This window comes from Lacerta agilis, chromosome 6, assembly GCF_009819535.1.
Source record: "Lacerta agilis isolate rLacAgi1 chromosome 6, rLacAgi1.pri, whole genome shotgun sequence".
NCBI lineage: Eukaryota > Metazoa > Chordata > Lepidosauria > Squamata > Lacertidae > Lacerta > Lacerta agilis.
The window spans coordinates 50,362,030-50,389,864 of record NC_046317.1 but is presented as its reverse complement, the minus strand read 5'-3'; the positions used below and the strand labels follow the sequence as shown (position 1 = coordinate 50,389,864).

Sequence of the window (27,835 nt, the reverse complement as noted above, 5' to 3'; positions counted from 1 at the left end):
TCCGCCCCTTCCCCTGACGGCTCAGGGTAGGCTTGGGAGTCACGGGTGGGCGGCACGCTGAATGTCACCCCCCTCAGTGATGACAACTGGGGCGGCGATGAACACCCCCCCCCCGCCCCCTTCCTCTTCCCGTTAGGGCCCAAGTGTCATCTAGACGTTTTGTGTTGTGTTTCTGTGCATGTGTGTGTGCGCCCACAAAACTTGACAAAATGTTTACAGACTTTGTTAATCTTTGTGAATATGGAACCACCAAATAATCGATTCCTTCCTGTGTCCTATGTCACATGGGAAAACTGTTAGAATATGTTTAAATAGAGAGAAGCCCAAAATGGGAATGTCAAACTGTAAATAAATTGCATAGGCCTATGTGTAACAAACTGGTTAAGTCTGCGTTTCCTTTCTGCTGTTTCTTAAAGATCTGTTGGCATTTGCATAATTGCTGTAAAAATCATCGTTTCCCCTTGTTTAAATTTCAGACCTCCAGGGAAATCCTTTTGCTGCCTATGTGTTGCCTGTGGCTTACGAATAGCCGCAGATTGTGACAGGAAGATTAAATCATTAGGCCAAGTACATGCTCCGCTTAGACTGCTACCCAGCTTCAGGAAATTGCTAAAAGAAGTAGTTCACAATACCAAATATTGCTAACATGCAAATGACAGCAAGCATCCGGAGCAGAATCATTTGAGCTGTCAAAGTCTCCAGGCACAAATAGCTGTTGTCTTCATTTGCGCTGCTCATAGAATTCAAATCCTTGTTACACTCAAAAAGGAAAAGAAAAAAGAATCACTCTTCCCCACCCCTCTCAAAAAAGTAATTAATGCAAATCGAAGTTTCCAGAGGGATAGCCATTTTTGTTCTTGCAAAAACAACCAAGAGTATTGCGGAAACTTAAAAGCTACACGTGCCATCTGGCAAAGTAGTACTCAGAACAGTCATATGGAATCTGCATACATATAAAAAACCTGCTGTGCAAATGCTTTTAAATTATTATTATTTTTGAAAATTAAATTGAATTTTGCATAGCTCAGTGTCGCCATCTAGTGTCGTATTTGTATATTGCACTTTACAACACATTTAAAATGTTTTATTTGCAGAGTAAACCCACTGAAATCCATGGACTTGTTAGCCAAGGTATATCTATTGATCTTAATGTGACCACCAGATACCAGGGGCGTACCCAGGATCAAAACTAGGGGGGGGGCCAAGCCATGGTCGTTCAGGTTGTGACATTTCAGCACGGAAAAGGTGAATGAAACAAAAAAATTAAGAAAATTATATATAATTATAGCAGTGCTTTATTACGGTAGTTATTACAATTATTTGCTTGGAAAAAAATATTTTTTATTCTAGTTACATGTCTTATACTAATATCATTTTTCTTGGGTTTGAAGAAAACTTGTTCAAAACTTTCGTTTCAATCCAGTCCTGATTTTCCTTGAAGAATTTCCGACGGACGCTCATCAAACACAACCCAGTCAGTCTGTCCTCTCCCATTGTACTTCTGAGCCAGGTCTTTACCCTTCGAAGGGTACTGAAAGATCATTCAACAGTAGCTGTGGTGGACGGGAAAGCACTTAAAATACTGATCAACTAGCAGCGGGTGGCTCAGTTTATATAGTGATGCAGAACTCACTAGACCCCTCTAGAAGATTCCCTCTTCTCTCTGCTAGAGCCCGCTAGAGACCTCTCCCTCCCTTGAATCCCACTGGGTGGCTGACATAGATTCCTCCACCAGTCGCTAGGTGGCTCTAGATACTTCTCGGTTTTTACACCATTTCAGTGTGGTAAACAACTGATTATTTGCCATCGCCCTACCTAATTTTGTTTCGTTTCATCACTTTATAACCATTTCATTTTTTTTGCTTCTGGGGAGGGGGGCAGTTGCCCCCCCTGCCCCTTGCTGGGTACGCCCATGCCAGATACCATCCTAACACATTTTATTATGGCATGAAGTTTCATGGACTTGTGTCCACATCATCAGATGCAAATGTAGTTCATTTTCTGTCAAGAGTCAGACAACAACTGTGCATTTTACATACCGGTATTGTGGGCTACCCAACTAGCTCTCCTGTGTTAACCATATGGTTGCATCTTGGAAAGAAGAGCCTTAAAATTATGTGTGGATGTGCAGATTAAGACTGCAATTCTGTCAACATTTACTTCGCAGTAACTCCCAATGAATTCTTACCTTGGAGTAAGCATGAATAGGATGGTACAGCATAGCTGCAGTCCTGAACTTGCTTACGAAAGACTAAGTCCCACTGCATTAAACGAGACTCACTTCTGAATAAACCTGTAAGATGTACTATGCATCTCATAGAGGGGAGTAAGAAAAAGATCGCATCCAACTAACCATGTAAAGAACATGGCTTCCCCCGAAGAATACTGGGAAATTGAGTTTGTTAAGGGTACTGGGAATTGCTTCTCTGAGAAGGATAAACTACAATTCCCAGAATTCTTTGGGAGAAATCATGCGTGAATCAAACTCAAACTTGCGCGCGTCTCCTTTGCTGCTTTGCATAAGACGACGCCCCTACCAATCCCTCTCCACGCCCAACACGGGCAAATACCGAAGAATGAGCGCCATCCCTTAAAATCTTCCCAACCCAGCGAATCTTCAGAGAGATAGGAAAAAATAAAGATGTACAGTAATATGTTGCCAGATTTCTGGTTTCTATGGACTCCGCCCCCGCCCCCCTTGCGCAAACCCACAGAAACCCACAGAGAAATTCTGAATTTTACCGTAGCTATCACTGGGCGGCCAAAGAAATTTCAAAAGATAGCAGCAAAGATAGGAGTCGTGCTCTTTGTAATTCGGGACTTCCCTGCAGAGCTGTCATAAAGCGCTGGTCTCAGCCGCACATTTTCAAACTTCGGGAAATGATAGTCAGCATTTGGAATTTGCATTAGCAGGGCTACTTTTCAAATGCTCAATTAGTCCCGAGTCAGGAGGAGGATGAGCATTTAGTCCCTTTGCCGCTATGTCTTAGTTTTCGGTGGGCACGACCCAGCTGCTCCCGTGTCCCAGATTTCTCCGTTCATTTCCATGAACCGCGATCCATTTCGCAAATGTACACCCGGAATGTTGTCATCCTGAAAAAGAGAGGCACCTCTTTCATTTTTCTTATCTCTGCTGGTCCCGCGAGTGTGGCCAGCTCTCGCGTTCCATCTGCGCAGGTTCCATCTGTAACCAGAGAGGAACGAGGGAGCAGGAGGAGCCAATCGCCCCGCCTCCGGTGGGAATACTAATGACGGGATTAGCGTAACCCGGACCACGTGAGCCTCGCTCCAATGGTGTTGCGCAGGCGTCTGCCAAGATGGCGGTGACGCGGTACCGGCGCTTCTTGAAGCTCTGCGAGGAGTGGCCCGTGGAGGAGACCAAGCGCGGGCGGGACTTGGGCACTTTCCTTCGGCAGAGGGTGGCGCAGGCCTTCCGCGAGGGAGAGAACACGCAGGTGGGGCGGGGGCGACGCCCGGGGGGGGGGAGAGGGAGGAAGGTCGGCGCCCTGGGCAGCTGGTGTTCCCCGCACTATTTAATCCACATTTATGTGGCGTGTTTAGGGTGGCCACCTTTGTTCTGGCAAAATACAGGGCGGTTGGGCGCGATTTGCTTGTTTGTTTCATCTGGTGCTGAAGTGACTTCAAACCATCACAATCTATTTCAGACGAACAGAATGGTCCCTCTGGAACTTGTCACACGTGCACACGTACACGTGAATTTGTAAATCTGTCTGTGCTTGGCTACCCAGAGCTTAAGTGCATGACTTTTCGCACGCCCTTTCCAACACGTGCTCTTGGGAGAGAGAGCTCAAATATAGGGCATAGCATTTTGCATGAAATATGGGACAGTCCTATACTCAACTGTATTATACAGGACAGGTGGCAACCCATGTGTGTTTGTGCCTGTGCGTGATGTTTGCGTAGCGTAATGGTGAAGAGATGGCACAGGCCTCATTCCCAAATATAGTACTTTGGAAGCCAAATGGAATCAGTTCCGGAAGTCCGTTCGACTTCCAAAACGTTCGGAAGCCAAATCACTGCTTCCAAATGGCTGCAGGAGCCACGCCGGACGTTCAGCTTCCAAAGAGCACCCGCAAATTGGAACACTTATGGGTTTGCAGCGTTCAGGAGCCAAAACCTATCAGCTTCCAAGGTACGACTGTAGTTCTGTGTCTTCAGTGAGACTTACTCCCCAGGTAATCATGCACAGGATTGTAGCCTGAATCAAGCAGGCCCTAGGGTGAGTCATGCTTGTGCTCAGGGCCAGCCCATTTTAGCACCTGAGGCAAACCATTAAGATGGTTCCCCCCACTTTCTGGGCCAGGGAGGAAGGGGGGAGTGAAGATCTACATCAGGGACAACAGAAGAAGAATGCTCTACATCGGTATATGCTACCCTGTGGATCCTGCTGCCTGAGGTGGTTGCCTCATGCTAGAGGCCGGCCCTACTAGAGTAGCCAGATTCAAACACAGGGTGGGGTCCCTGCAACTTTAATAGTTGTTCAGAAGAGGGGTGCTTTCGGCAGGTGTCCCTGCCATGCAAGCAATTTTTAATGTGCAGGAACCCTACCTTTTGTATCTGTGGGCCTTGTCCAAGACATTCCGCTGCCTGAGGTGAATCCTTCCCTCCCCAGGTCAAGAGGTGGAGTACGCCAAGGCCAGTCATGTTATTATTTGGGCAGCTGAGACAGAAAATCCTAATCATCTCTCCCCTGTTCTGGCAGTAAAATACAATAATAAATGCATCACAGTTTGGTACCTTTTCATGACTCTCAAAATCAGCTGCCTCTTGTGCTGCCTAATTCGGCACTGTGCATCTGACCACTCTGCTATCAGGTTTCCGGGAGAATTTATGAACTCCCTTTTAGAGCTCAAGTCACTATCTAAATACTTTTTATATATATGTATATATATTGTTTGAGACATCACTCTTTGTTTACTGGGACTTGGTGCCAAAGGGCAGAGCAGTCTGTACCCCACTTGCAGTGGGCTGGGAAAACTAAGCTAAATGGGCAGGAGTGCCATTGATGGGATATCCAGTAACCAGTGCGGAAGATCCCCAAATGGGGTATTCCTGGGCTTGAGCAAATCACTGCTGCTGTGCATGAGGCCCAATCCAATTGTATGTAGCAATTGTACTTCCCCCTCCACCTCAGTCACTGTTCGCATCAGGGCTCTGGTTTCAGTACTAGCCAGCAGGAGCGAGGATTGTGTTATATAGCTTTAATATGCAGGTTGCTTCACTGTGTGGGTTTTTGACACTTAAAAATGAGAAGATTCCGTTGGAAATGGGGTGACAAGTTTGAAAGCTCTTCAGGTTTTTTCCTGTGTAAGGTGGGATTGATCTCCACTGCAGCATGTGGCAAGGAAGGATATCAATGTAATTATGGTATCAGTTGCATGAAATGCTGTGATAAACTGCTCTATGCAGGAGTAAATGATTGAAGTGCTGTATAAAAATACTTAGATAAATTCACTTCTCCCTCCCCAAGCCACTTACCATGACTCTGTTTTTCTCTGGATTATAGCACAATTTTTCAAAAGACCCATCCCTAGCTCTCAATAAACAATCACAGGAACACAATTCTTGTTCCAGGTGGCTTAAGAGGTTAAGGCTTGAGAGAAATTTGATGTGCAGTGGTGAAAAGTGCTTCACATGTTGAAATTCCCTCTTTTGTCTGACTCCAGTAAAATACACTCTTATGTGTATTATCATCACAGTGCTCTACAAATGGGTGTCATATTAATTCTTACATGGAAGTTCCTTTTCAGAAATTTAGTACAGTGGCACCTCTGGTTAAGTACTTAATTCTTTCCGGAGGTCCACTCTTAACCTGAAACTGTTCTTAACCTGAAGCACCACTTTAGCTAATGGGACCTCCTGTTGCCGCTGCGCCGCCAGAGCACAATGTCTGTTCTTAGCCTGAAGCAAAGTTCTTAACCTGAAGCATTATTTCTGGGTTAGCGGAGTATGTAATCTGAAGCGTATGTAAACCGAGTACCACTGTATATGATGTGAACCTTGGTGCAGTGGGGATCTTGAAGTTAGGGCCAGATAAAATGAATAGTGGGTATGTGGACCTGACTTAAAGAGTTCCCTAAGTAAAGGTAAAGGAACCCCTGACCGTTAGTTCCAGTCATGGACGACTCTGGGGTTGTGGCGCTCATCTCGTGTTACTGGCCGAGGGAGCCGGCATACACCTCCCGGTCATGTGGCCAGCATGACTAAGCTGCTTCTGGCGAACCAGAGCAGCACACGGAAACGCCGTTTACCTTCCCGCTGGAGCGGTACCTATTTATCTACTTGCACTTTGACGTGCTTTTGAACTGCTAGGTGGGCAGGAGCAGGGACCGAGCAGCGGGAGCTCACCCCATTGCGGGGATTCGAACTGCCAACCTTCTGATCAGCAAGCTCTAGGCTCTGTAGTTTAACCCACAGCACTACCCGCGTCCCTAGTTTCTCATTAAGGTCTTTTGTCTCTGATTTCCAGCCAGAGCTAGGTTTTCTGCTGGCTCTGATGCTTTCAAAAATTAATCTTTTTCATTTTTGAAGTACCTAAAAGTATCCAAAGGCTATATACACAGAGTAAAACAAAGACAGTCTGAGCCCAAAAGCTTACATTCTAAAAGGCACAACACAAAAACAAAAAAGGGGAAGGAAAGGAAGAGAAAAATAAGGAAACTCAGGGACCAGTTCTTAAAGTTAGGTAGTTTTTATAACAATAAGTTTCATTGGAAACAATTCAGGGAAAGAACGTGCCAAATGGCAGCTGGTCTCTTAGCTGAACTGATAGCCCTTTCTGTGCTGCAGTCAAGTGCCAAAAATTGTTAGGTTCCCTTGCCCTCCAGGTTGATGCCGGTTTAAAACCAAGTTCATCTCGTTTGCGGGATGTATCGGCTTTTGCTGGATTATTTCCAGGTTACTTACCGTATATACCCGAATATAAGCCGACCCGAATATAAACCGAGGCACCTAATTTTCCCACAAAAACCTGGGAAAGCTTATTGACTTGAGTATAAGCCGGTTCACCTTTGCCGCTGTAGAGGAGGAGGAGGAACGAGCAGCCCAAAAGCAGCCCTTGGGCTGCTCCTTCCTCTTCCTCCTTTGCCAAGTTTGCATTTATGTGAGCAGTTCAGGAATGGAACAAGCTGCCTGGGGAGAGTAAAGAACCGCTGTTCTTGTACGCTTCTTAAGGAATGGTTGACTGGGGAGAGCGGGTGGCGGCATAAGCGGAGAGAAAGGGCTGCTTTCTTGCCGCCCCCACCGCCCGCCTCACTCAAGTATAAGCCGAGGGCAGCTTTTTCAGCACAAAAAATGTGCTGAAAAACTAGGCTTATACTCAAGTATATACAGTAACTGATAGAGACCATTTCTATGGCCTTGAGCTTTTCTTGATTTCAAGTCATGATTTGTTCAGCACTTAAAATGTTTTGGAGTCGGTTCTTAATGCCTGGGACATCCGTGTATGTATGTATTGAGATAGTACATCACCACATAATGGTCTCCATGGAAGAAGAATGTATACTTTGCAAATATTAATGAAGTAAATCTATGGCAGACACTCATTTTTAAGGGAGTCACTATCTTCTGAGCATCCTCAGACCAGGACTGTTCTGTTACTTTTGTCTGCTGCATGCATTTCAGAACGTGCTTTTCCTTTCTTTTTGTGCTCAGAGCAGCTGATTTCTACCTTAATTTTCCAAAACTGGCAACAGTTTTGAAAAATTTAAATTGATGCTTGCAGCGCTGATATCAATTTGTATGTATAAAATACTTTATATAGTAAAGAGATTTTTTTTTTTTTGCCAAATAGCAGGAGGGATGCATAAAGAGCAGAGTCAGAGATATAAAGGTACTTTGTAAGTCTAATGTCTGTTTTATCCATGTGTAATGAGATGTGCTGGGGCATTTTTTCTTTTTTGAAAAAGCTATTTCTGCTTTCCACATGATAGCTGCAACACTATCAGGGTTTTTCAGTGTGAATACAAAAATATGTAAAACTCAATATTATACAAGCGGCCTGCCCCATTTTTTCTGATTTGAACACCGGCCAATATCTTAGGCTGTGTAAGAAAAGGCGCGTCATATTATTCTGACTTGCATAATTCATGCAACCGATTATTGCTTTCCAAGATGCTGTTTGGTTATTACATTACTACCGTAGATAGCATTCTTGTAGTTTATGTCACATTCCCTCCCCCCCCATCTCTCATTAAAAACATATGTTTATGCATCATTTTTTCTGTCTGAGAAGACCAAGTGTAATAAAACTTAGAAATGAATATGATAGTTAGATGACACAACTTCCACATGACTTGAAGTGTGCTTTGTCCTCTTAACTAGTGCATCTGGGCCACAGTTATTGACAGTATCTTGGATTAAATGCATTTTTTTTCCCTCTGTGAAGAGGTTTGTTCATGTTTGTTGATCTGTTTGGCATATTTTGGAGCTGTTTATTCTGCAAACACTTCCTTACAGCACATCAGTGTAACGCAGTGTGAAGAAATCCTGTTTATTTGAATTAAGTTGTAATGGGTGTTGTGTAATGTGTTCTGACATTTGTATTGTACTGTGCATTGCAATGTATTCGATGTAGGAAGTTTTCTGTATGGTCTGGTGAAAACTAGTTTTGACTGTTGCATGGGGCCTTAACTGACAGCCAAGAGAGAATCCTTAGTATTCGGGAGGGAGGGAGAGTATGCATGTTTTGTTTGTTGGGCGCAAGCTTGGAATTTTCAGTTAGACAGTGGGATTTGATGGAGCTGGACTTGAGTGGGCAGAATAAATGTGTGCAATAGTGTGTGTGTGTGTGTTGTCAGGAATTGCCCGGCTCCTCGCAAGGAGAGGGAGAGGGGAGGCCCTACTCGGGAGGAGAGCCGGGGCATCTCCTCCTCTCGAGGAGGAGAGGGACAGGAGGACTACTTGAGGGGAAGGGCTGGTTGGAGGTCCTGCTCATGAGGAGGGCAGGGAAAGAGCAGCTCTTCGCGAGAGGCTCCTCTACGTTACAGGGAACCCCAGCCACTTATTTTGATGGACTCCTCCTCCTCTAGCATTTCCTCTGAGCTCTCTCCAAGGGAGGAGGTGCAGGGTCTTGGAGACTCTGGACAAAGACCCAGCACTGCCAGCCAGAGAGGATCTGAGGAAGAACTGCCGCTTCCGGCGCCAGCACAGCATCTGGGGGGGGGGGGTGAGGAGGCACCGCAGACGTCGTTTTAGGGTGCCGAGACTTTGGTGTTGGGTGGGAAACCGGAGAGGGGCACTTCCGGATTCTGCAAGTGACTGAGTGGTCATGTTTTGAACTAGCTGTACACTGTAAATAGTAATGCACAATAAATAGTCTTAGCTACTGAAGGCTCTGTCGTTACTCATGAGCAACACTTGGGAAGACACACACACACACACACACACACACACACATATATATATATATATGGCTGAGTGCTGGTCAGCAGTTAGTTAATTGGAAATTGGAGTGGGCTGGAGACTTGGAGTTAAGGGTGGTCAGTGACAGCAGAGGAAGGGGGTCAGGGAAGAAGGATGACATGAGGGACAGGTGGAATGCCTTGTTGGCTGATAACCTGCTATGGGTAGCTGAATCACTTGGCTTAGGCTGAGGAGGAAAGGGGAGAACCTGAATGTTGGTCTCTGGTGACTTGCAGGAGAGGGCAAATTTCCAGGGCAATGCAGCAAAACAAATCTCTTCAATAGATCAGTAAATGGTTGGATGAAGAGGCTTCCAACAGAGTCCTCAGTTATAGTGTTAACTGGGGTGGAGAATACAAAAGCAATTTGGCTAAAGGGCTTTAATCATAGAACTCTAGAGTTGGAAGGCACCATGAGGGTCATCTAGTCCAACCCCCTGCAATGCAAGAATCTCTTTTGCCGAATGTGGGGCTTGATCCCACAACCCTGAGATTAAGAGTCAATTACTCTACTGACTGAGGTATCCAGTTTACTGTTCCTTTAAAGCTGTATTAGCTGGATATAAGCTACTGGTATTTAAAGTGACAGTAAGAAATTTTAAAAGTATAATCTAAAGATAAAGTGCTATTTTTGAAGTAACCAGAAAAACTTTTTGTACTTAATAATTGTATAATAAATAAATGTAATTATGTCTGTTAATTATCTGTATCTGACTGGCTTTGTACCATGCCTGTACAAAGAATTTGCCATTGACATGGGATTTGAGTTTTGTCATTTTTGAGTATGTAAGAAAATGCCCCCTTCCCTCAACAGACAGCTTCATTTGTTCACAGTATACTCAGGACTTTTGGGTTGATATGTGAAAGAGCTGAAGCTTAGATAGGTTTTTGCTCAAGGATGGGCTTCTGATTGTATTTTAACTCAGTGACTCTTTTGGAGTAGATATGAAGAACAGAACTACTTTGCATTTTAAAATGTAATGTCTTCCTCTACAACACTGGTAATATAAAATTATTGTTCAATGGAAGTGTTGTTTACACTCTAGGAATAATTTCATTGTCCTTTTGTACTCTTGCAGATTTCTGATCCAGTGACCTGCGATGAAATGTTTGAGAGTTTAGCCAAAATCCATACCAATTACTATAAAAACAAGGTAAGTCCTGTCACTGTGGCCAGGTACCCAGTGTTAGAATCTGACAGCTGTCTCTCGTTGTGTTTTGTAATCCTGAAACTAAGACCTTTCTGATTTATCTTTAGCAGGGGAAGCCAACATGGCACCTTCTAGATTTTGTTTGACTCCAGCTCCCATCAGCCCTAGCCAGCATGTACAATAAAATCATAGAATTGGAAGGGACCACAAGGGTCATCTAGTCCAACCCCCTGAAAAATTATCCTATTATCAGGGTTAATGGGAGTTGAAGTCAAATAACATTCAGAGGACACCATATTGTCTACCACACAGTGTCTTTGCTTTTTCTTGAGCAAGCCAATTCACCTTTTACTGTGTAAATTGGAGTGGCAAACCTGTGGCTCTCCTAGTGTTAAGACTACAATTGCCCCAATCTGTCGCTACTGGCTATGCTTGCTGGGGTTGATGGGAGTTGTAGTCATGCATTTGGAGGACCACGTTAGCCATCCCTGCTATTTCAGAAATGCATGCATATTGCTGAAACAGCAGTGAGCATGGTCGTGCTGTAGCATTTAGCAAATTTACTTCAGCATGCAATTTTGATGCCATATGAGAAGAAAGATTAAGATAACATTGTTCTCAGGGAAAGCAGGAAGCTACTGTATTTATATATTTTTTCTGTTTGTTTGCATAGTATCCACGTTTGAAAGATACAAGCTTTACTGGGGTGACAGTTGAAGAATGCAAGCTAGTCCTTGCAACAGGTATTTGGGCAAACTATACTTTATCCATTTAGTGTTCTGTATCTGGTTGGCTAAAATGATCAGCTGCCCTTTACATCCCCTCTGCTTTGTGCACAGGATTTTCCTCCCTCCCTCCTTCCCATAAATAGCCTTCCCATGAGCAAAGCGTTATGCAAAAGCTGTTTGTAATGCACCAATTGTATTCAGTCTTTAATGTTAGTGCTAAGAGTAACACGTTACTTGAGGAATGTGGCACACAATGATAATTGGATTTTGTGTTCCAAGAAGTTGAGCTTAGTCTAGGAAATAGATGCAAGTGGGACATGCAATTTCTCGCTCCCTAACAGCTGTTCAAGGTGCCAGCCATTCCTTCTCTTGCAAGCTGCATGGGCTGCCTCTTGGTTTTTTTACAATAATAATTTGTACTATTGAATACTTTGGGGTCCACCTGACCATGCTAATACTGCTCTCTTGTTTCTCATCAGCCCTGTTTTGCCTCCAATCCTTTCAGTACAGAATGGGGGTTTGCAGTGTTTAATTGCCCTGCATTTGAGACACACAAGTCTGAAGAAGAGTGTGTGTGTTCCCAGAGCTAATGAGCCTCAAATTAAGACTCCCAGTCACTCGCAGAATAGACATCAGTAATCAACTGATTTTGTTGCTTTCCATTCTTCCTGTATCTGTGGTTTCTGCTTGGGAACAAGAAATACGATAAAGGACAGTCTAAATTAACCTGTGTAGAAGATGCTTTCTCTGCTTGGTTTCACTTTTTACAGTTCAAGAGTTTTCTGTTATACTATGATTTATCTAAGCTAACTGTATCGAGACAAACAGCCTTTATAGAAACAGTAAATTTAAACATTTCTGAAGTGTCCTGAAGCGAAATAGCAGTCTTATGTTCTGGCTGCAGTGCATAGAAAATGCTAGTCTTTGCTGGCTCCACATGTACTGTTCTGACTAAGGAGAGCAGGTCTGCCCCAGGCAGCGAAACATAAACTTATTGAGATGGAAACAAATGGTTGTTTCACACCTTATGCTTTTTAGAGTGTACTTTAAATGGAGTGGTTGGACATGATTAATGTGAGTGTTCAGGCATGTGAACTACACAGGCACATGCGCCAGGGAAATAGGACTGGCTGTGGCTTCCTGTCACATGTACACATGATGGCAAACATGCATATATCACCATGTTAATGTTTAAGCAGCCTCTTAAAGAAAATTGTTTTTATAATGAAAACCCTATTTTTATTTTTATTTTGTCTATTCCGACTTCCTCTTAATGCAGCTAGCTTGAAGCAGATGGAAGAAGCAAAGAAAGGAAAATGGACAAAGTTACGTGAGAAATTTTCTGCCAAGAATCCTGAAGAAGATTCCAAATGATAACTTTGTGACACTAGCCAATTTTCCTAAAGCATTGTTTTGCCTCCTTGAAACAGTTGTTTTTTGTTTGTTTGTTTGTTTCATTTGCTTACCTAGGATGATGTCAGACTTTTTAAAGCAAAGAGATCTGGTTTTGACATCTCACCTCAGAACCATTTCTGTCTCAGGGAACAATGCTTCAGTATTGGTGAAGCTATTCTGGAATGGAACAAGCAAGCCCTTCTTGGTTTATAGGAAGATGTTAGAAAGCCTTTAACTATATTGACGTGGTTGCCACTCTTTGGCATGTCTAGGTGTTTGCATGTTCTTTAGGGAAAGGCTATATGCTGTTGAACACAGCTGGTATGCAGTTGATATGCTGAGACATTACTGAATTGCATTTCATGGCTTTTTAGAATTCAGAATATTCCCAAACAAATACAGGCACTACAGCATATAGATATGTGGTCTTGTGTGTTTTACTGGAATGCCACCACTTATTCAAGGAAGGCACAGCTGCCATATGTTGGTGCAAAATTGTTGCAGTAGAGCACTCATTTTCAAGCTATTTGTTCTGTAGAATACCAGTTGTTGCTGTAAAAAAAGGGGGGGTAATAGTAGACAAGTTTCTAAAAACAAACGGTTCACCATAATCTGCCTCTGCAATACAAGCAGCATCTGTTCTCATCTAGCATGAGAAAACAGTTAGGGCCAGTAGGTCTTCCAGCATTCTGTGCAAACATGGAATTCACCCTAGAATGAGCCTAGGAACACCCTGGAATCTTGTGGCAAGATTAGTTGGGCTAGTCAGAACATTTCATGAAAACCTACCGAAAATGGTATGCCTGAAATATTAGCTTAAATAGCTTCAGTATCAAGCAGAATCCAACTAATCCAACAGATCTTTAAAAAAATCTGCTCAGTCATATTAATGTCCGACAAGTTTGTAGCTTTACCAACAAGCATATCAAGAGGTGATTCCTTCTCCCTTCCATTTTTATTTTATTTTATTTGGTTCTGTCTGTGTTAACTTAAGGAAGTTATCACATTAAAACTTAAAACAATATTTGTAAAATATTCCAGAGCAAGACAAATTGCAAAGCTGCACTCTTGATTAGTGAAATCTCTCCCTCCCCCCTTTAAACCTGCACTGTAATATGTACCCTTGAGGAACACCCTGCTTGGGTCAGAAAGGAATGGAAAAGCATATGCAGGCTGGAACAAGGAACTGTCATAATCTCCCCCTCAGGTGGCCACCCTCACAGTTAGACAAACCTGTACCTAATGTACTCTGTTTTATTTACAGTTGAGTTTGAGTTGTAGCCTGGCTGTTGAACTTGCAATGCTTCTAAATGGTTGGGGAAATGCTCTGTGGCAGTGTATGTTGATTAAAGGTAAAGGGACCCCTGACCATTAGGTTCAGTCGCGGACAACTCTGGGGTTGTGGCAGTCATCTCACTTTACTGGCCGAGGGAGCCGGCGTACAGCTTCCGGGTCATGGGGCCAGCATGACTAAGCCGCTTCTGGTGAACCAAAGCAGTGCACGCAAACGCTGTTTACCTTCCTGTCGGAGTGGTACCTATTTATCTACTTGCGCTGCGTGCTTTCGAACTGCTAGGCTGGCAGGAGCAGGGACTGAGCAACGGGAGCTCACCCCGTCGCAGGGATTCGAAACGCTGACCTTCCGATCAGCAAGCCCTAGATTCTGTGGTTTATACCACAGCGCTACCCGCTTCCCCATGTATGTTGATTAGGGAAATTCTAAAACAAGTCTTTCGCAGTGTGGTGCCCTCCAATTCACACCAGCCCCAGCCAGCATAGCAGGGCTGATAAGAGGTGTAGTTAATTTACATCTCAGGACTTTTATGATGTACTCGTTTCTCTCCTCATCCTTCTCCCCAAACCTGTTTTCTTACACTAACTAATGACCGTTCAGTGTCCATTCTGATGATAGTTGAAATATTACTGCTACCTTGCATTAGCCAACTGAAATAATCCAGTTCTACCACCTTTTAACCTCCCTAGAGGCAGGCTAACGCCTAAGTGTGTACTGTCTTCTAACCTATTGTGTGGGAAAGAGGAGAAAGAGATTGCTCTTTCACAGTGCAGCGTGAACATGCAATCTTCCACTAACGCTGATAAAAGTCTCTCCATGGAACAAAATGCCATTGCATTTCTCAACAATGGAATCTGCTGCTCGTCTTCAGTCGAAGTGTTAAACTAATAGTAGATTTTCTTAGTTTCTTCTTGGGTTAGATAGGATTCTAGAGATGAAGAAAAAATGCCAGTGACTCCAGGAAAACTGAGATGACAAGCTTGTAAAGAGAGATCCATGTATGTTGAATTTCATGGACTCTGTTAAAATAAGTTAAAATATAGCAACTACTACTTGCTAGTAACAGTGTCAATCCTATTTGCACCTGGCTGCGAAGCCATCAAAATGTAGTGCATGGAGACAGATAACCCATGTTATAGCAACAGAGCTATCATAAGGAGCAGCAAAGCTCCCAAACGTATGGTAAACTATGAATCCGCACAAAGCAACAAATCATACTAGTTGTCAGCTTCAGGTCTCTCTCTTGAATAAAATGCAATCAGCCCTACTGGAGATGAACAGAAGCTGGTGCCGGAACGCCAAAATGTGAATCATCATGACATGAATCGGCTTTCTTTGATGGATGAGATCTGTGCTGGCAACTTAGTACCAAATATCCTCCTCAAGAAGTGCATATGTAAAGTAGAGTTTTAGTTTGGTGAAGTTAATTCTGCTGCCTCAGTGGTTCATACTGTTCTGGACATCCACAAAGCCCATCCGCTGCCTTCGCTTCCTTTGCTCTGTCATCTGGAATATAAAAACGGGGAGTTTAAATGATGATATTCATTTCTTCAGTTGAATTCATAACACCATTCTTTTATCAAATTTACAAGTGTTCTCTGCCACAAACACCTGCATGTTGAAGCTTGTGAGGTCTTTCGTTGGGTGTACTCGGCTAACTAGCATTACTTGTGTAGAAATGAACCCACACTTCCCTGACCTACATGTTGTAGAGCAGGGAGGGGGGGTAACCTCCAGCCCACAGGCCAGGGATGCCAACTTGAATAAAATATGAGGGGGCGCAAGTAAGCCCCAACTCCCATTAATTACAAGATGCAGCAGGCACACACTATTTGAATAACAATGCCTGTCAGCTGGGGGAGGGTGCTTTAAAAATTCGGGGGGGGGGGAGGTTAAACTGCCCATTCATCAGCTGATGCACAGAGAATTCAGTCCACAGTTGCTCTCTCCCCCTTTGCCTGTGGGCCAACTATGACAGATGGGTGGGGGGTGGGGGAGATGAAGACGTGGCCCATAAAGGTCCCCCACCCCTGTTGTGGAAGGAGATCAGTTAAGGCAGATGGTATCTTTGCGGCGGTGCATCCTCTACTGTTAATCTTTTTGGGGCAACCTGCTACTAGCTTCCACCAAATAAAAGTTCTTGGCAGAACAGCATTTGAAAAGAATAACAGTGGCAATAGCTACAAGTTGGATTGTGTGCTTGGAATATACGAGAGGAATAGTTTGAATCCCAGGGCTGGCAAAGGCTAGCTATTTGCCACACTGAATTGTAATCCTAAAGTTTTATTTATTTATTTATTTTGACAGTTATTAACCATTCCCTCTGGACAGCCCACAAAAAAATTCAAAGCAGTAAGATACCTTTGTATTTCTACGAATGTTGCCAGGGCTGCTCTGTGCTTCATCTAAAAGCAATTGCATTCAGACAACAGGATCCCACCCCCAAAGAGCATTATTTAGTTGAAGGGTTAGCAAATGTCTAATTTTATGACATCCCAAAGTTCCAAAAAGGCGCTGCTTCTCTTAGTTCATTCCCTTAGTCCCTCCCCAAAGCACCCCGTTCTTAAAGTTTCTCATACCTGCTCCTTCAGCTCATTCAGCTGTGATGTGAGATGGGATACCAATTTCATGGTGGAATTCAGTTTATCCTGTAGACAACGGATCTCGTTCTGCTCCCCTTCACCTTCGTTGCTGACCAGTGACATGGCTCGCATCCGAGGGAACCAGTCCAGGTTCTTGTTCTGGAACAGTCATTGCGGGAAACAACAGTTTTAAGGGAAGGAATAACTAATCAGAACGAAAGTAACGTGGCACCGCAAAACAGGGCAGAACCTAAGAGAGGGCAGTTAACTCAACTGTCAGGAACAAAGACTCTGGTGCTAAGTCCTGCCTGTTGGAGCAAGAGATGGAGGAGCAATTCTGCAATAAAGCTAGAGCACCCAGTGTAATAGCATCCCTTCAAAAGCACTATACAGAAATTAAAAACCAAGACAGTCCTTGATTACAAGCCAGTACAGGTACCAATTCTTGAAGTTACATCCTCTCATATACAGGTGGCCACTGGCAGAGGCCAGATTGCAAAACTGAAGGGAAGTAGACCCGGGGCAACTTGTTTTATTTGAGATTATATACATCACACAGAGGCTGCCCACTAAAACTGCCTTTTTCCAAAGTGAAACTCTTCCGATCACACAAGAGTATTGATCACCTTTACCTTTATCATTTGTGCTACGTAGCTCTCAGGCCCCGTGTAGTCAGTCTTGTTTTTGACTCGCACCAGCACTATGAAATACAGGTAATTCCACATGTTGTGTTCAAATTTAATGTGCTCCTCAAAAGATACAGTCTTGTTGTCAAACTTGTCCCTTTCGAGTCCTAAGGAAGTAATGGAAGAAAAGGAGAATGCTGTGTTATCTAGCAACTGCTGCACCCGTCCCAAAGTCCCATTAAAGAGACTGATTCTGCAAGCATTTTTCTCTACCTGACCTCCACATGTAGCATACAGAAATATGAACAGCACAAGTTGGAACAGTGGGGTGCTAATGGGTGGGTGGTCATGTTCACAGCAGGGAACTGGAAGAGAAAGCCTTTGGGGTTCTTCCAATCTAATTTTAGCAGGTCATGAGCAGAAAATGGCTAGTGCCTAATGTTCACGGCCGAGCAGTTAAATTTCAAATTAGTGTACCTGTTTTGGACACTTAAAGAAATCTCTGTAAAATTGAAAACATGCCTTAAGAGAAAAGATGGATGGAGTAGTTTATAACCACTTCAAGAGACCTCTTGAAATCTAAGCACCAACGTTAATTGTGTAAAATAGGAAAGCTGGGATATTATGCATATTATCTCAAGTGATATTACACTTCTGCCATTTTGCACCCACGGACACCATCAGAAGCCAATAAACATTTGCTTTGAATGCACTAAGATGGGTGCGGGTGGCGCTGTGGTCTAAACCACAGAGCCTAGTGCTTGCCGATCAGAAGGTCGGCGGTTCGAATCCCCACGACGGGGTGAGCTCCCATTGCTCGGTCCCAGCTCCGTGCGCTGCTCTGGTTTCGCCAGAAGCGGCTTAAGTCATGCTGGCCACATAACACGGAAGCTGTCTGCAAACAAACACTGGCTCCCTCGGCCTATAGAGCGAGATGAGCCCCACAACCCCAGAGTCGCCCACAACTGGACCTAACGGTCAGGGGTACCTTTACCCTTTACCTTTAAGATGGGATACATTTCTGCTGTGTTTTGGATCCTGTACAGGTATGCAGGCCAATGAATATCTGAAGTACAACATATGTTTGTATTGTGGGCAGTTTCAGCTGCCGCAGTCAAATGAACACACAAATCCTAACTCTCCTTTCTGTAAGGGCCTGCAGAACATCCCATGAATCCTTAAGTTTACTTTCAGAGAAGGGGATAGTTCCTCCACCAGATAGGCAATGATCTTGTTGGATATTTGCTGAATATATGAGGGTATTTCCTGAATAAATAGTTTCTCTGGGCAATTACCACATATAAAACATGTTGTCTTCAGGATTTCTTCTTTTTTCTGCTTCTCACTCCTCAGATCTGCAAAGGTGTCGATGATGACACCAAATATGAGGTTGAGGACTATGATAATGACAATGAAGAAGAACAGGAGGTCGTAGATCACTCGAGCAGGGAAGAGAGACTCCTTTAGGACAGAAAAACAAGAACAGCCATTAAAAGAAAGCATGGCTTCTCTTATCCGGTGCTTTGCTGAAAAATGCCAAACATTTCCCTCTAGAAACTGGCAGACAAGTTGCCAGCATGCCAGTGGCTACAAGATGAATAGACTATTTTTGTAAACAATGAAGAAAATATTTGGAAGGATTGACTCTGTTAGATGTGCATAATGTTGGAATTGTAAGATCTCGCAAAAGGTGAAATTGTGAGAAAAGATAATCTGATTTTTTAAAAGTCAGAAATGTGAGAAGGGAAGGCAGCAAACCAACGTGACAAGTCTGTCTCAGTGCATAGAGATCTGTCACACCCCTCAGGTTGGGGACCCCATTTGCCCCATATAATGTGGCGTTCAGCATTTGGTATTTAGCACAGGTGCCCCTGCGCTATGTCACAATAGACAAACTATTGGAAAAACCCAAATATGCACACCACGAAGGTATGCACTGATTTCAGTAAGGCACAGGCACCCTTTGGTGTGCTGGTTTAGACCCCTAGCCAGTGTTTCCTAACATGGGTTTGCCCCCAAAATAACTCACATCTTTGGAGGGCTTCCTGAGGATGTCACCCACACCGCCTCCGTTTCTGAGGCCATGATTCAGGACAGTGACTATGCACATGAGCAATGTGTCGCAGGCACGCTCTGAATTATCTTCCTCCGCTTCTGGAATGCAAGCAAAAGTGCACTCAGCAGGAACACAAACAGAGCACCTATGGTTAGCTTTCAGTATTGTGAAATCCATATTTCTTAGCTTCATTAACTATATGCAGAAAATACCTGGCTGTTCTGCCTCGTCCTCCCTTTTTAGAAGATGGAAGAAAATAGCAGAGACATTTCCAACAGCCACGAGCAACAGCTCTGCTTGTTTCTAAAATTTATCCTGCATTATATTGTTAGGGCACTATCCAACTCTTTCCATCAGTGCAAGGATCTCCACTTGCAAAACGAAATTTCCCCTACTCCTCTCCTCCCGTGTTTGCCCCCAAAATATTTTCTGGGAGTTCTCATGGTCCTCTGAAGCAGACCTGAGGAGGGCACAGGGGGATAAGAGAGGAGAAAAGTTCCATTGTGCAAGCAGAAGTCCTTGTGCAGTGACAGAAATGTTAGTTGGCTACCATCCTGACTTACTTACATAGAGTGGATAAGTACCAACAAAGTAACTTTGCATCTTAACTTAGATCTTACAGCATCTTGTGCTGACTTCTGAGACACATTAATTTCTAGTTGCCCTCTCAAGGTGCCAGATAAAATATGCAAAGTTTCTCTTCACTCCCACAAGCATCTGAATTAGGGAAAGTTGCTTCAGCCACCCCACCTACCTTCTATCACTTTGGGCTTAGCAACACCAGAAGAGCAGCTTATTTTGTCGCTACTGCATGTCTCCATAAAAGTGTCCATGTCTGCTTGCATCCCCAAAGGAGTACCTGGAAGGACGGGAGAGAGCAGAATTGTCAAAACATCATCTTTCAATTCATAACAATGACAAAGTCCAGAAAAGTTGTTTCTTTGACTGAAACCATGCCAAAAAGTATCTCCCATCATGATGTTCTTGTTCTAGGTTGCTATCTACCCAGTGTCACATAGCCTCACCACCACAAGCATCCTGTCCACATCCTCGAACTGAAACCGATCCCACAAGCTGTACTTGAATGGTGCTCCAAGGACCTCCAACAAGCATGAACTAATGGTGGCATTGTTCAGCACAGAGCCAAATAATGTTACCCTCAGACTAATTCACAAATCTCTCATAGGAGACTATTGAGTGGTCTGTTAATGATGCCATACTGAACTGGGCCAACCACTTTGAACTGCTGCACAATTCACTGAGTACATAATAGAGGCCAAGAGATACACTAACTTTGCTCCCATCACTGCCATGTGGTACGAACAGCTATGTACTTGTACCTCAATTCAGTCAGATTCATGCCGGGACTTGCACTCCCTGCACTAGCTGATGTCTGGCCTGCTTCATCACTCAGGGCTCCTCAGTAAACCAAGGAGCCTTCCAGATACCCCATGGCTGTAGAGAGCACTTAGGAGTGATTGTGTCAATAGAAGAGGAAAAAATGCATCTACATCAGCCAGCACTGAATTCACACATCAATAGAAGCTCTTTGCATCTCTTCAGAACAGGAGGGAGGGTGTCCAGTCCAAGCATTCAATGAAATATGGACATGTTTAAGGGGTGTCAGGGACCATGCAGAGGAGGGCTGCACTGAGGAGGAATGGTGGGAGTGACCCCCTCCCCCTGACCCTGAATCTTCCCAGGAGCAGGAGGACAGTATAGATTTGGAACAGTGGTTTGCAGAGGGGCATAGATCAGAAGGCAGAAGCTGGGAAATACTGGATGGGGAACAGCTAGGAGAAGAAACACTGGAAGAGAGGGGGTTAATAGATTCACAGTCTTTGGAGAGCATTCCTCTGATCTCCCCAAAGTCACAAAGAGCTCAGAAAGTCTCAGAACAGAAAGCGCAGAGGGTACAAGCTCAGATCACAAGGCGTAGGAGTGACGTAGATTAATAGGGATGGAGGAGTGTGTGATCCTTAATTGGGAGCACCACCATTTCAAGGAGATGTGTTCTTTGTTCTCTCGCTGTGATTATTAAAGTTTCTAACTGGTAAGATGTTCCTTTCTTTGATCTTTTTATCTACTGACACGAGGGGAGGAACCTGTTTCCCCGAAGCCTGACGGGGCATGTTCAGTCTAGGAGAAGCTGATCAGGTGAAAACAAGAATGAAGGAGGAAGAGCAAAGTCTCTCAAACATTAAAGGTTTTGAGGAGATTATTTACAGAGACCTTCTGCAGGTGCCATGGGAGGTACACTGGTGCCCAAAGATGCCATGTTGGCAACCCCTGAAGTGAAGCATCTGAACCCACTGAAATCTACACACTTGAACAGAAGAGTATTTATACGTTATATTTTGAATTGGGGGAAGAGACTGCCATGTTAGCCTGAAAAACACATACAAGCCAGTTCTTTCACAGTTGCAGTACTTTGCTGGTAAAAGCTGCTATTTATACACTCATAAAAGGTGCCCAATCCAGGAGTCTCAAATTGCACTTCCCTTAAGTGCAGTGCTGAGGCCTCCAAATTGCAAGCCTTAAGGACATAAACAAGCTGGAGTGGATTTAGCTTGCCCATTACCAGTTATTCATTCTTGGTTGAAAGCTCTAGTACAAAATCAAGGTGAAAACCAATCCTTAAATAAACACAGGAGGGAACATACAGGTTTCCACTGTAATTGGATGAACCCCGGTGAAGACAAATGGGTTGCTTCAGAAGTCCTTTCTATTTAAACCCCTATTGTTAAATATCAAACTTGAGAGATAGTGGGGGGGGGGAAGCAAACCTTTCGATTTGATGTTGGGCAATGGGTCTACTTCAAGGATGAAGTCATCTTTCAGAAAGAGAAAGCCTACAATGGAGAAGAGGTAGACGAGGATGAGAGCCAGAAGGGCTGTCAGAAGAATGGAGCGTCCATTGCGTGTCACACTTTTGATGACATTAAATAAGGTCTCCTCCCGGTAGATCAAGTCAAACAGCTGAAACAGAAAAATAATAATAATTTGCTTATATAGAATCAGTCTGAAGAGAACAGGCATTCTGTGGCAGTCCTTCAGGCCTATAATATTTATTAGCAGGAGAATGATTGCCATTCATTCATCTAAGCACCAACATCCCCACTTTTCTGACAGATAAATGTTCCACAAAGGAACAAGAAGCCCTTTGGACTTTTGCTTCAAGAGCCTAGCAACTTCTCAGAACAGGAATTGGTTTTGGTGTTGCTTGACAGTACCAAACAATCCCATCTAGACAATGATTCGTATTTCTTTCTTGCCCACTTCATAAAATGAATAATTGCAATCCTAGCTAGCTAGGGAGAACAAGGCAGACATAAAAAGAGGTGAAATGTTATGCATACAACAGGTAGATAATACAGAAGAAATAAGCATACCAAGATGCTGTAGAATAATTCGTGCACAAAGAGCCCCAAGACGCTGGTCACGATATAGGCAACATGATAGAGAAACTCCATATCCATGATCATGGCCTTATATCCTCGGATGAATGTCCCACGGTTGCCAACAAAGCTCACCACAAACACAATCTTATTTGTCAGCTGTGGAACAAGCACAAAGCAGAGGACAAAAGAGGCAAGCAGTTACTTTCCGGAGAGAGTTTGTGCTGTTTATTATGCTACTTTAGCTTTATTGACAACAATCTTCTGCTTTCAGTTAACACTGATATAAATCCATTGCCATTAGATTTGCAAAGACAAACTGGTCTTAGCTCTAGGCATGGTGCCAGTACCTAAAGCCCCTTGCTTTTTTGTTTGTTGGTTTGTCTGCTTAATAAAATTTATACACCACTTGATTGTAAAAAAAAAAAAAACCTCAGCATTTGACAAAAGATGCAACAGTAAAATCAAGAAAATTTCACAACCAAACAAATGTTAAAAAAATAAACTAGATTTTCTAAGCATCTAGATAGGCATGTTTAAACAAGAATGTTTTTAACAGATGTCAAAAAGAGTACAGTGAAGGCGCCTACTTGATCTCAATAGGCAAGGGGTTGCAAAGTTTATGGTAGTTCAATGGAACTCATTCCCAGCTAAATATGTACAAGACTGCAGCCAGAGTTTGGCCTGAGGTTAGCCAAGTGACTTACATTGAGAGCTCCCAGTATGTTCAGAGTGAGTCCAATGCCCAGGTGGTAGATGGATCGCAGGATCAATGCCACAAGGAGCGGTCGGATCCCGTAGCGTCGGGTAAAGAGAGCCATGATGGAGAAGCAGATTAAAAGCCAGGAGAGCAGGGGGATCAGTGGAGAATCCAACAGCCCTGGAAATTCACAAATTAATTCATTAAGTAGCCAAGACGTTTGTTTGTAACATAACCTTCAGCAGCATCAGCTGTGATGGAGCAGAACTGCTCTCCTGACACTGGCATCGCTGAGACTTACCTGGAAGGTGTGGGACTGGGGAAGGGCGAGGTTTGGATGCACACACACACCCCACCAGCCCTGACCTTGCCACTGTCCTGTCCCACCCCAGCACCTTCCAAGTGGGCTGCAGTGACACTGGTGACAGAAATGGAGCTCTGCATGCCCCACTACTGATCACGTCGCACAGGTGAGAAGAAACAAGCTTCAAGAGCACACAGCATTAAAGCACCTGCATAACAGCAGCCAGTGAGGCAAAGCCGAAGGCAGTGAATGCCAATGCCGTTAGGGCTCATCCACACTTTCATTTGTGATTTCTAGGCCTGGGTCTCGTCGGGAAATCTGCAGTTTACTGCTGAACTGGAACAAACGTCAGTCAGATTTTCTGCAAAGAACTGCAGCTGACAGGGAGGAGAACTGGAGATGCCTCCTTGCCCAGGATGGTGCAGATGTGCTACTAATGCATAACCAGCAATGCCTACTGGGAACCAAAGATGCCACACAGGCACTGCTGCTCAGTGGACCACATCCTGCCTCATCTGTTTTCAACCCCAGATCTGAGCACCCAGATCTAAAGGGATGCATTTCTTTTAGGAGACCACATCAGGGTATGCACAGTCTACCACGAGTGTCATCTACATTAGAGGTTTTCAACCTTTTTGAGTCCATGGCTCCCTTGACCAACTACATTCTTTCTGCTACACCCCTGTGAGGCTCAGGAGCCCAGTTATGTCACCCCTTGCCTGCAGAGTTGGCAGCCTCTCACCCTTTTTCAAACACCATCCCATGTGGAGTGCTCCCTCAGCCTCCTCTCCTCTCCCCACTCCTTGGGAGTCCTCTGGGCAGCTGCTGCTGCTGCCACCCCTGGTCTCTGAGCTGTCCAGCCCCAAAGAGAGGTGCCTCATCACACTGCCTGGGACTTGTCTGTCCATTCCCAACAGCAAGGACTGGCGGACTGGCAGGCTGGGCTCCTTTGCCTGCTTGCTCAGTAACTCCAAGGCTGCCTTAGCTCCTGGCATCCAGCACCCCTGGCCAGGGCCACAGGCACCATTCACCTAGGGAGCTTGTAGCCAGGACTGCTACAACAAACAGCTGTGCAAGCCTTTGGGAAGCAGAGACGCAAGAGGGAGTCAGAGGAAGGAGGGAAGGAAAGATGGACAGAGACCAGTGTTGCCTGTGGCACCCCTGACCATCATTCACGGCAAACTGGTTGAAAACCACTGATCTACATGCTTGTTTGTTTCCAAAAACACTCATAATATACAAACAGAACACAACTTCTTACTGGGAACTGGTTTACCAAAGGTTTTGCAGAAAGGTTCTTTCCAAAAGGGGTTTATTTTGAATGTTCACAAAAAGATAGTGAAACAAAATAAAAATAAAAAATCCTTCCACACCTCTTCAGATACCTGAAGAAGTGTGCATGCACATGAAAACTCATACCAATAACAAACTTAGTTGGTCTCTATGGTGCTACTGGAAGGAATTTTTTAAATTTTGTTTCGACTACGGCAGACCAACACGGCTACCTACCTGTAAAAAGATAAGTGACTAGGGTTTTTGAAATGATATCTTATTTGAGGTAAAGAACTGCTAGCGTGTTGGCTGCAAAGGCCTAGCTGGCAAAACTGACTGAAGAACCACAGGGCCTCAGATAGCATTTTCTTTGCATGGATACCAAGTGGACAGAGTATCCCTGCAAAGGGATCCATGAATGCTGGCAATGGTTGTATAAAAATCAAAGTGAGCCTGATGGAACATATACCCATTGAGGATGCCTCGACATAAGGATAGAATAAAGCAATGATGATGTTTATGAAGACAGCCAGGTTGAAGGAAATGCTTCCCCAGAGTGTCATTCTGCGGGAGAACCAGTACATCAGTGGATTGCCTATGAGAAGAAAGAAAGGCAGAGCTGAGTATATCTTGTAAGCTTTTGGAAAGTAGCACAGAACTCTCCAAAGACCCAGCAATCTCAGTGCAATTATTTATAGAGCCAGGGATCAATGCTCTTGTTTCCCCAACCCAGTTGCAAACACTATCAATTGCCAGAAACTGGGACATAATTTTCAAATTATACCTCATATTTGTGCTCATCACGTTTCAGTGGACTGCAGCACTGGTCCGGGATCGTGTCCTCATTTCCTTCTTTCTACCTCTGTTTTCTGTATAAAAACTCACTAAGATTGTTGACACTAACACTTAAAGCAGGGAGGGTGAAACAGCAGGCCTCCATATCTTACTGGACTCCAACTCCCATCAGCCCCAGCCAGCATGGCCAATGGCGAGGATGATGGGAGTTGTAGTCTGGGCAGCAACAGGTTAACCACTTGATTTAAAGGGACATCCAGTCAGCTCTCTCAGAGCTAAGAGGAATAGGGATGCTGCAGATGTGCCACCCACCCAGCACTGGTGGTCTCTGAGAATCCCCACACAGCAGTGTTGGGAGACATCAATATCCATGCAGAGGCTGCCTCTACAGATTCAGCTCATCATGGCCTTCATTACTACTATGGGGCTATCTCAGTTCATCACAGGCCCCAAACAAGTGGAAGGGCACACTCTTGAACTGGTCTTTGCTATAGAGCAAGTGGCTGCAGAGAGGGTTTGCAATGAGCTCATTGTCTTGGGTAGATCATTCCTTGATGACATTTGGACTGGCAACAGTAATATCCTCCTGCAGGGGTGTAGAACTATTGAATATTAGACAGGCACCATCTCTTGTCTTTTCGGCAACAACTGAAGACCTTCCATTTTCAACAAGATGTTTGTATTGAAATCTTTCCCAGTCTGCACCTGTACTGGAATTGCTTTAAATATTTCCTTTATTGTTGTACCACTTGTTGGCTTCCCCTGGGTTGCTTTGGGAGGAAGCGCAAGATAAAAATTAAATAAAAAAATTAAATAAGATGGTCTGCCCCCACAGACTTATAGAATTCAATGGATTATTGAATCATCTAGGGTCCTTGTCATATGAGAACCAAAGAGGATCTCACACATTACATGTTGTATTGTCCCATCTATTCGGCCTTCAGGGATGTGATGTTACAAACTATTCCCAAATCAATAGTCAACTCTGAGGACCAAGTAAAGTTTTTGCTGGTGGACGCTGACCCACGGATTTCCCACGTGGTAGCGGTCTTTGTGGTGAAGGCTATGAAAACTAGGGTATGGTTCCTGGATGAAGTGGTGAGGTCCCTCCCATTGCTCTCCTAACCTGTTGTTGTATCTTCTTTCCTGAATGGTGGGGGGTTTGGGGTAGTCTCCTTTGCTGGGACAGCGCGGCATGAATTTTAACTTATTTTAATAATTTTATTGTTTATCTTTTTAATAATGTTTTGTGGTATTTTGTGTAAAGGCATGGACCTCACAAATTTAATAAACTTGTTGTTGTTGTTGTTGAATCACATCTAGGGGTTTCCTGACTGACGTGGTTGGCACTCCTGAAAAAGCTGTGGTCTCACAGTGAAACAGAAATGACTATTGAAATGATCGCTCCAAAGTGTCCTCTCCAGGGCTATGGAGTCTGCATGGCCCCATGATTCTCTGGGGAGCTGCAGGGAATGAATTGGGTGCCACCTTCAGGACAGGGTCAGTGGAGCCTGGTGAACGCCACTTGACTATCCACGTTCCTGAACGGGTGCTGCAGGGGCATGAGCTGACATACAATTTGGCATTCTAAATTATTATCTGTACAAACAGCCTCCTGCCTTGTTCTAGTCTTACTGCGCAGTTTCTTCTGCCATTCCATTTCGTTGTGGAGGAAGGACGACTGCTCAAAGAAGTCACTGACTTTGCTGCCCTGGTCATCCTGCTCTGTTGTGGTGAACAGGCGGTATTTCGTCTCTTTGGTCACAAACTCGCAGATGCTGGGCACCGGGAAGATGATCTGCTCCATGCTGCGGTCCAGGCGCACAATCTGGGAGAAAGCAGAGTTTTGAGGAGTCTTTGGTTCATATCCTGGAAGGGACCTAGGTCTTTCCCCCCACTTTATCCTGGTAGCTTAAGTATGGGTCAAAGCAGTTTAAAACCGTATGTATAAAATATACAGCTAAAACCAGTGCATCTGTATATGTGACAAGCACCCCCAGCAGCTAAACCCAGGAAATAAGCATCTGGTTTGGGGCACAATGCCTGCTAGAGCTGCAGCTAACTCAGGATGCTGCACCAGCAAACAGCATGGGCCAGTGCTTCAACATTGGC

At 44.2% G+C, this 27,835-nt stretch overlaps 2 protein-coding genes across 4 annotated transcripts in view; one reads left to right on the top strand and one right to left on the bottom strand.

The window, feature by feature from the left end:
• The first annotated feature begins 3,277 nt into the window (after positions 1-3,277).
• LOC117048593 (ubiquinol-cytochrome-c reductase complex assembly factor 2) lies at positions 3,278-13,113 on the top strand. The gene is made up of 4 exons (XM_033152608.1): positions 3,278-3,455; positions 10,502-10,576; positions 11,247-11,316; positions 12,581-13,113. Exons 1-4 carry the CDS (start codon positions 3,318-3,320, stop codon positions 12,673-12,675), a joined length of 378 nt encoding a protein of 125 aa, XP_033008499.1. The 5' UTR covers positions 3,278-3,317; the 3' UTR covers positions 12,676-13,113.
• A 1,433-nt stretch (positions 13,114-14,546) lies between these two features.
• Positions 14,547-27,835, bottom strand: part of ITPR3 (inositol 1,4,5-trisphosphate receptor type 3) — a 105,993-nt gene continuing 92,704 nt past the window's right edge. Inside the window, exons 48-58 of one of the 3 annotated variants that reach the window (XM_033152605.1) lie at positions 27,359-27,551; positions 25,398-25,523; positions 23,360-23,532; positions 22,647-22,811; positions 22,041-22,233; positions 20,009-20,113; positions 19,228-19,352; positions 18,494-18,659; positions 17,205-17,365; positions 16,570-16,731; positions 14,547-15,496 (exon numbers count right to left, since the gene is read on the bottom strand). In XM_033152605.1, coding sequence (XP_033008496.1) covers positions 15,428-15,496; positions 16,570-16,731; positions 17,205-17,365; positions 18,494-18,659; positions 19,228-19,352; positions 20,009-20,113; positions 22,041-22,233; positions 22,647-22,811; positions 23,360-23,532; positions 25,398-25,523; positions 27,359-27,551 — 1,638 coding nt within the window. In that variant the 3' untranslated portion in view covers positions 14,547-15,427. Of the gene's footprint in view, positions 15,497-16,569; positions 16,732-17,204; positions 17,366-18,493; positions 18,660-19,227; positions 19,353-20,008; positions 20,114-22,040; positions 22,234-22,646; positions 22,812-23,359; positions 23,533-25,397; positions 25,524-27,342; positions 27,552-27,835 lie in introns of those variants that run through there. The other 2 variants (XM_033152606.1, XM_033152607.1) reach the window with 2 other exon arrangements.

Coding starts and splice junctions, on each gene's coding strand:
- LOC117048593 (XM_033152608.1), top strand. CDS start 3,318: ATGGCGGTGACGCGGTACCGGCGCTTCTTGAAGCTCTGCGAGGAGTGG. Junction 10,577..11,246: donor CCAATTACTATAAAAACAAG/GTAAGTCCTGTC, acceptor TTGTTTGCATAG/TATCCACGTTTGAAAGATAC. Junction 11,317..12,580: donor CAAGCTAGTCCTTGCAACAG/GTATTTGGGCAA, acceptor CTCTTAATGCAG/CTAGCTTGAAGCAGATGGAA.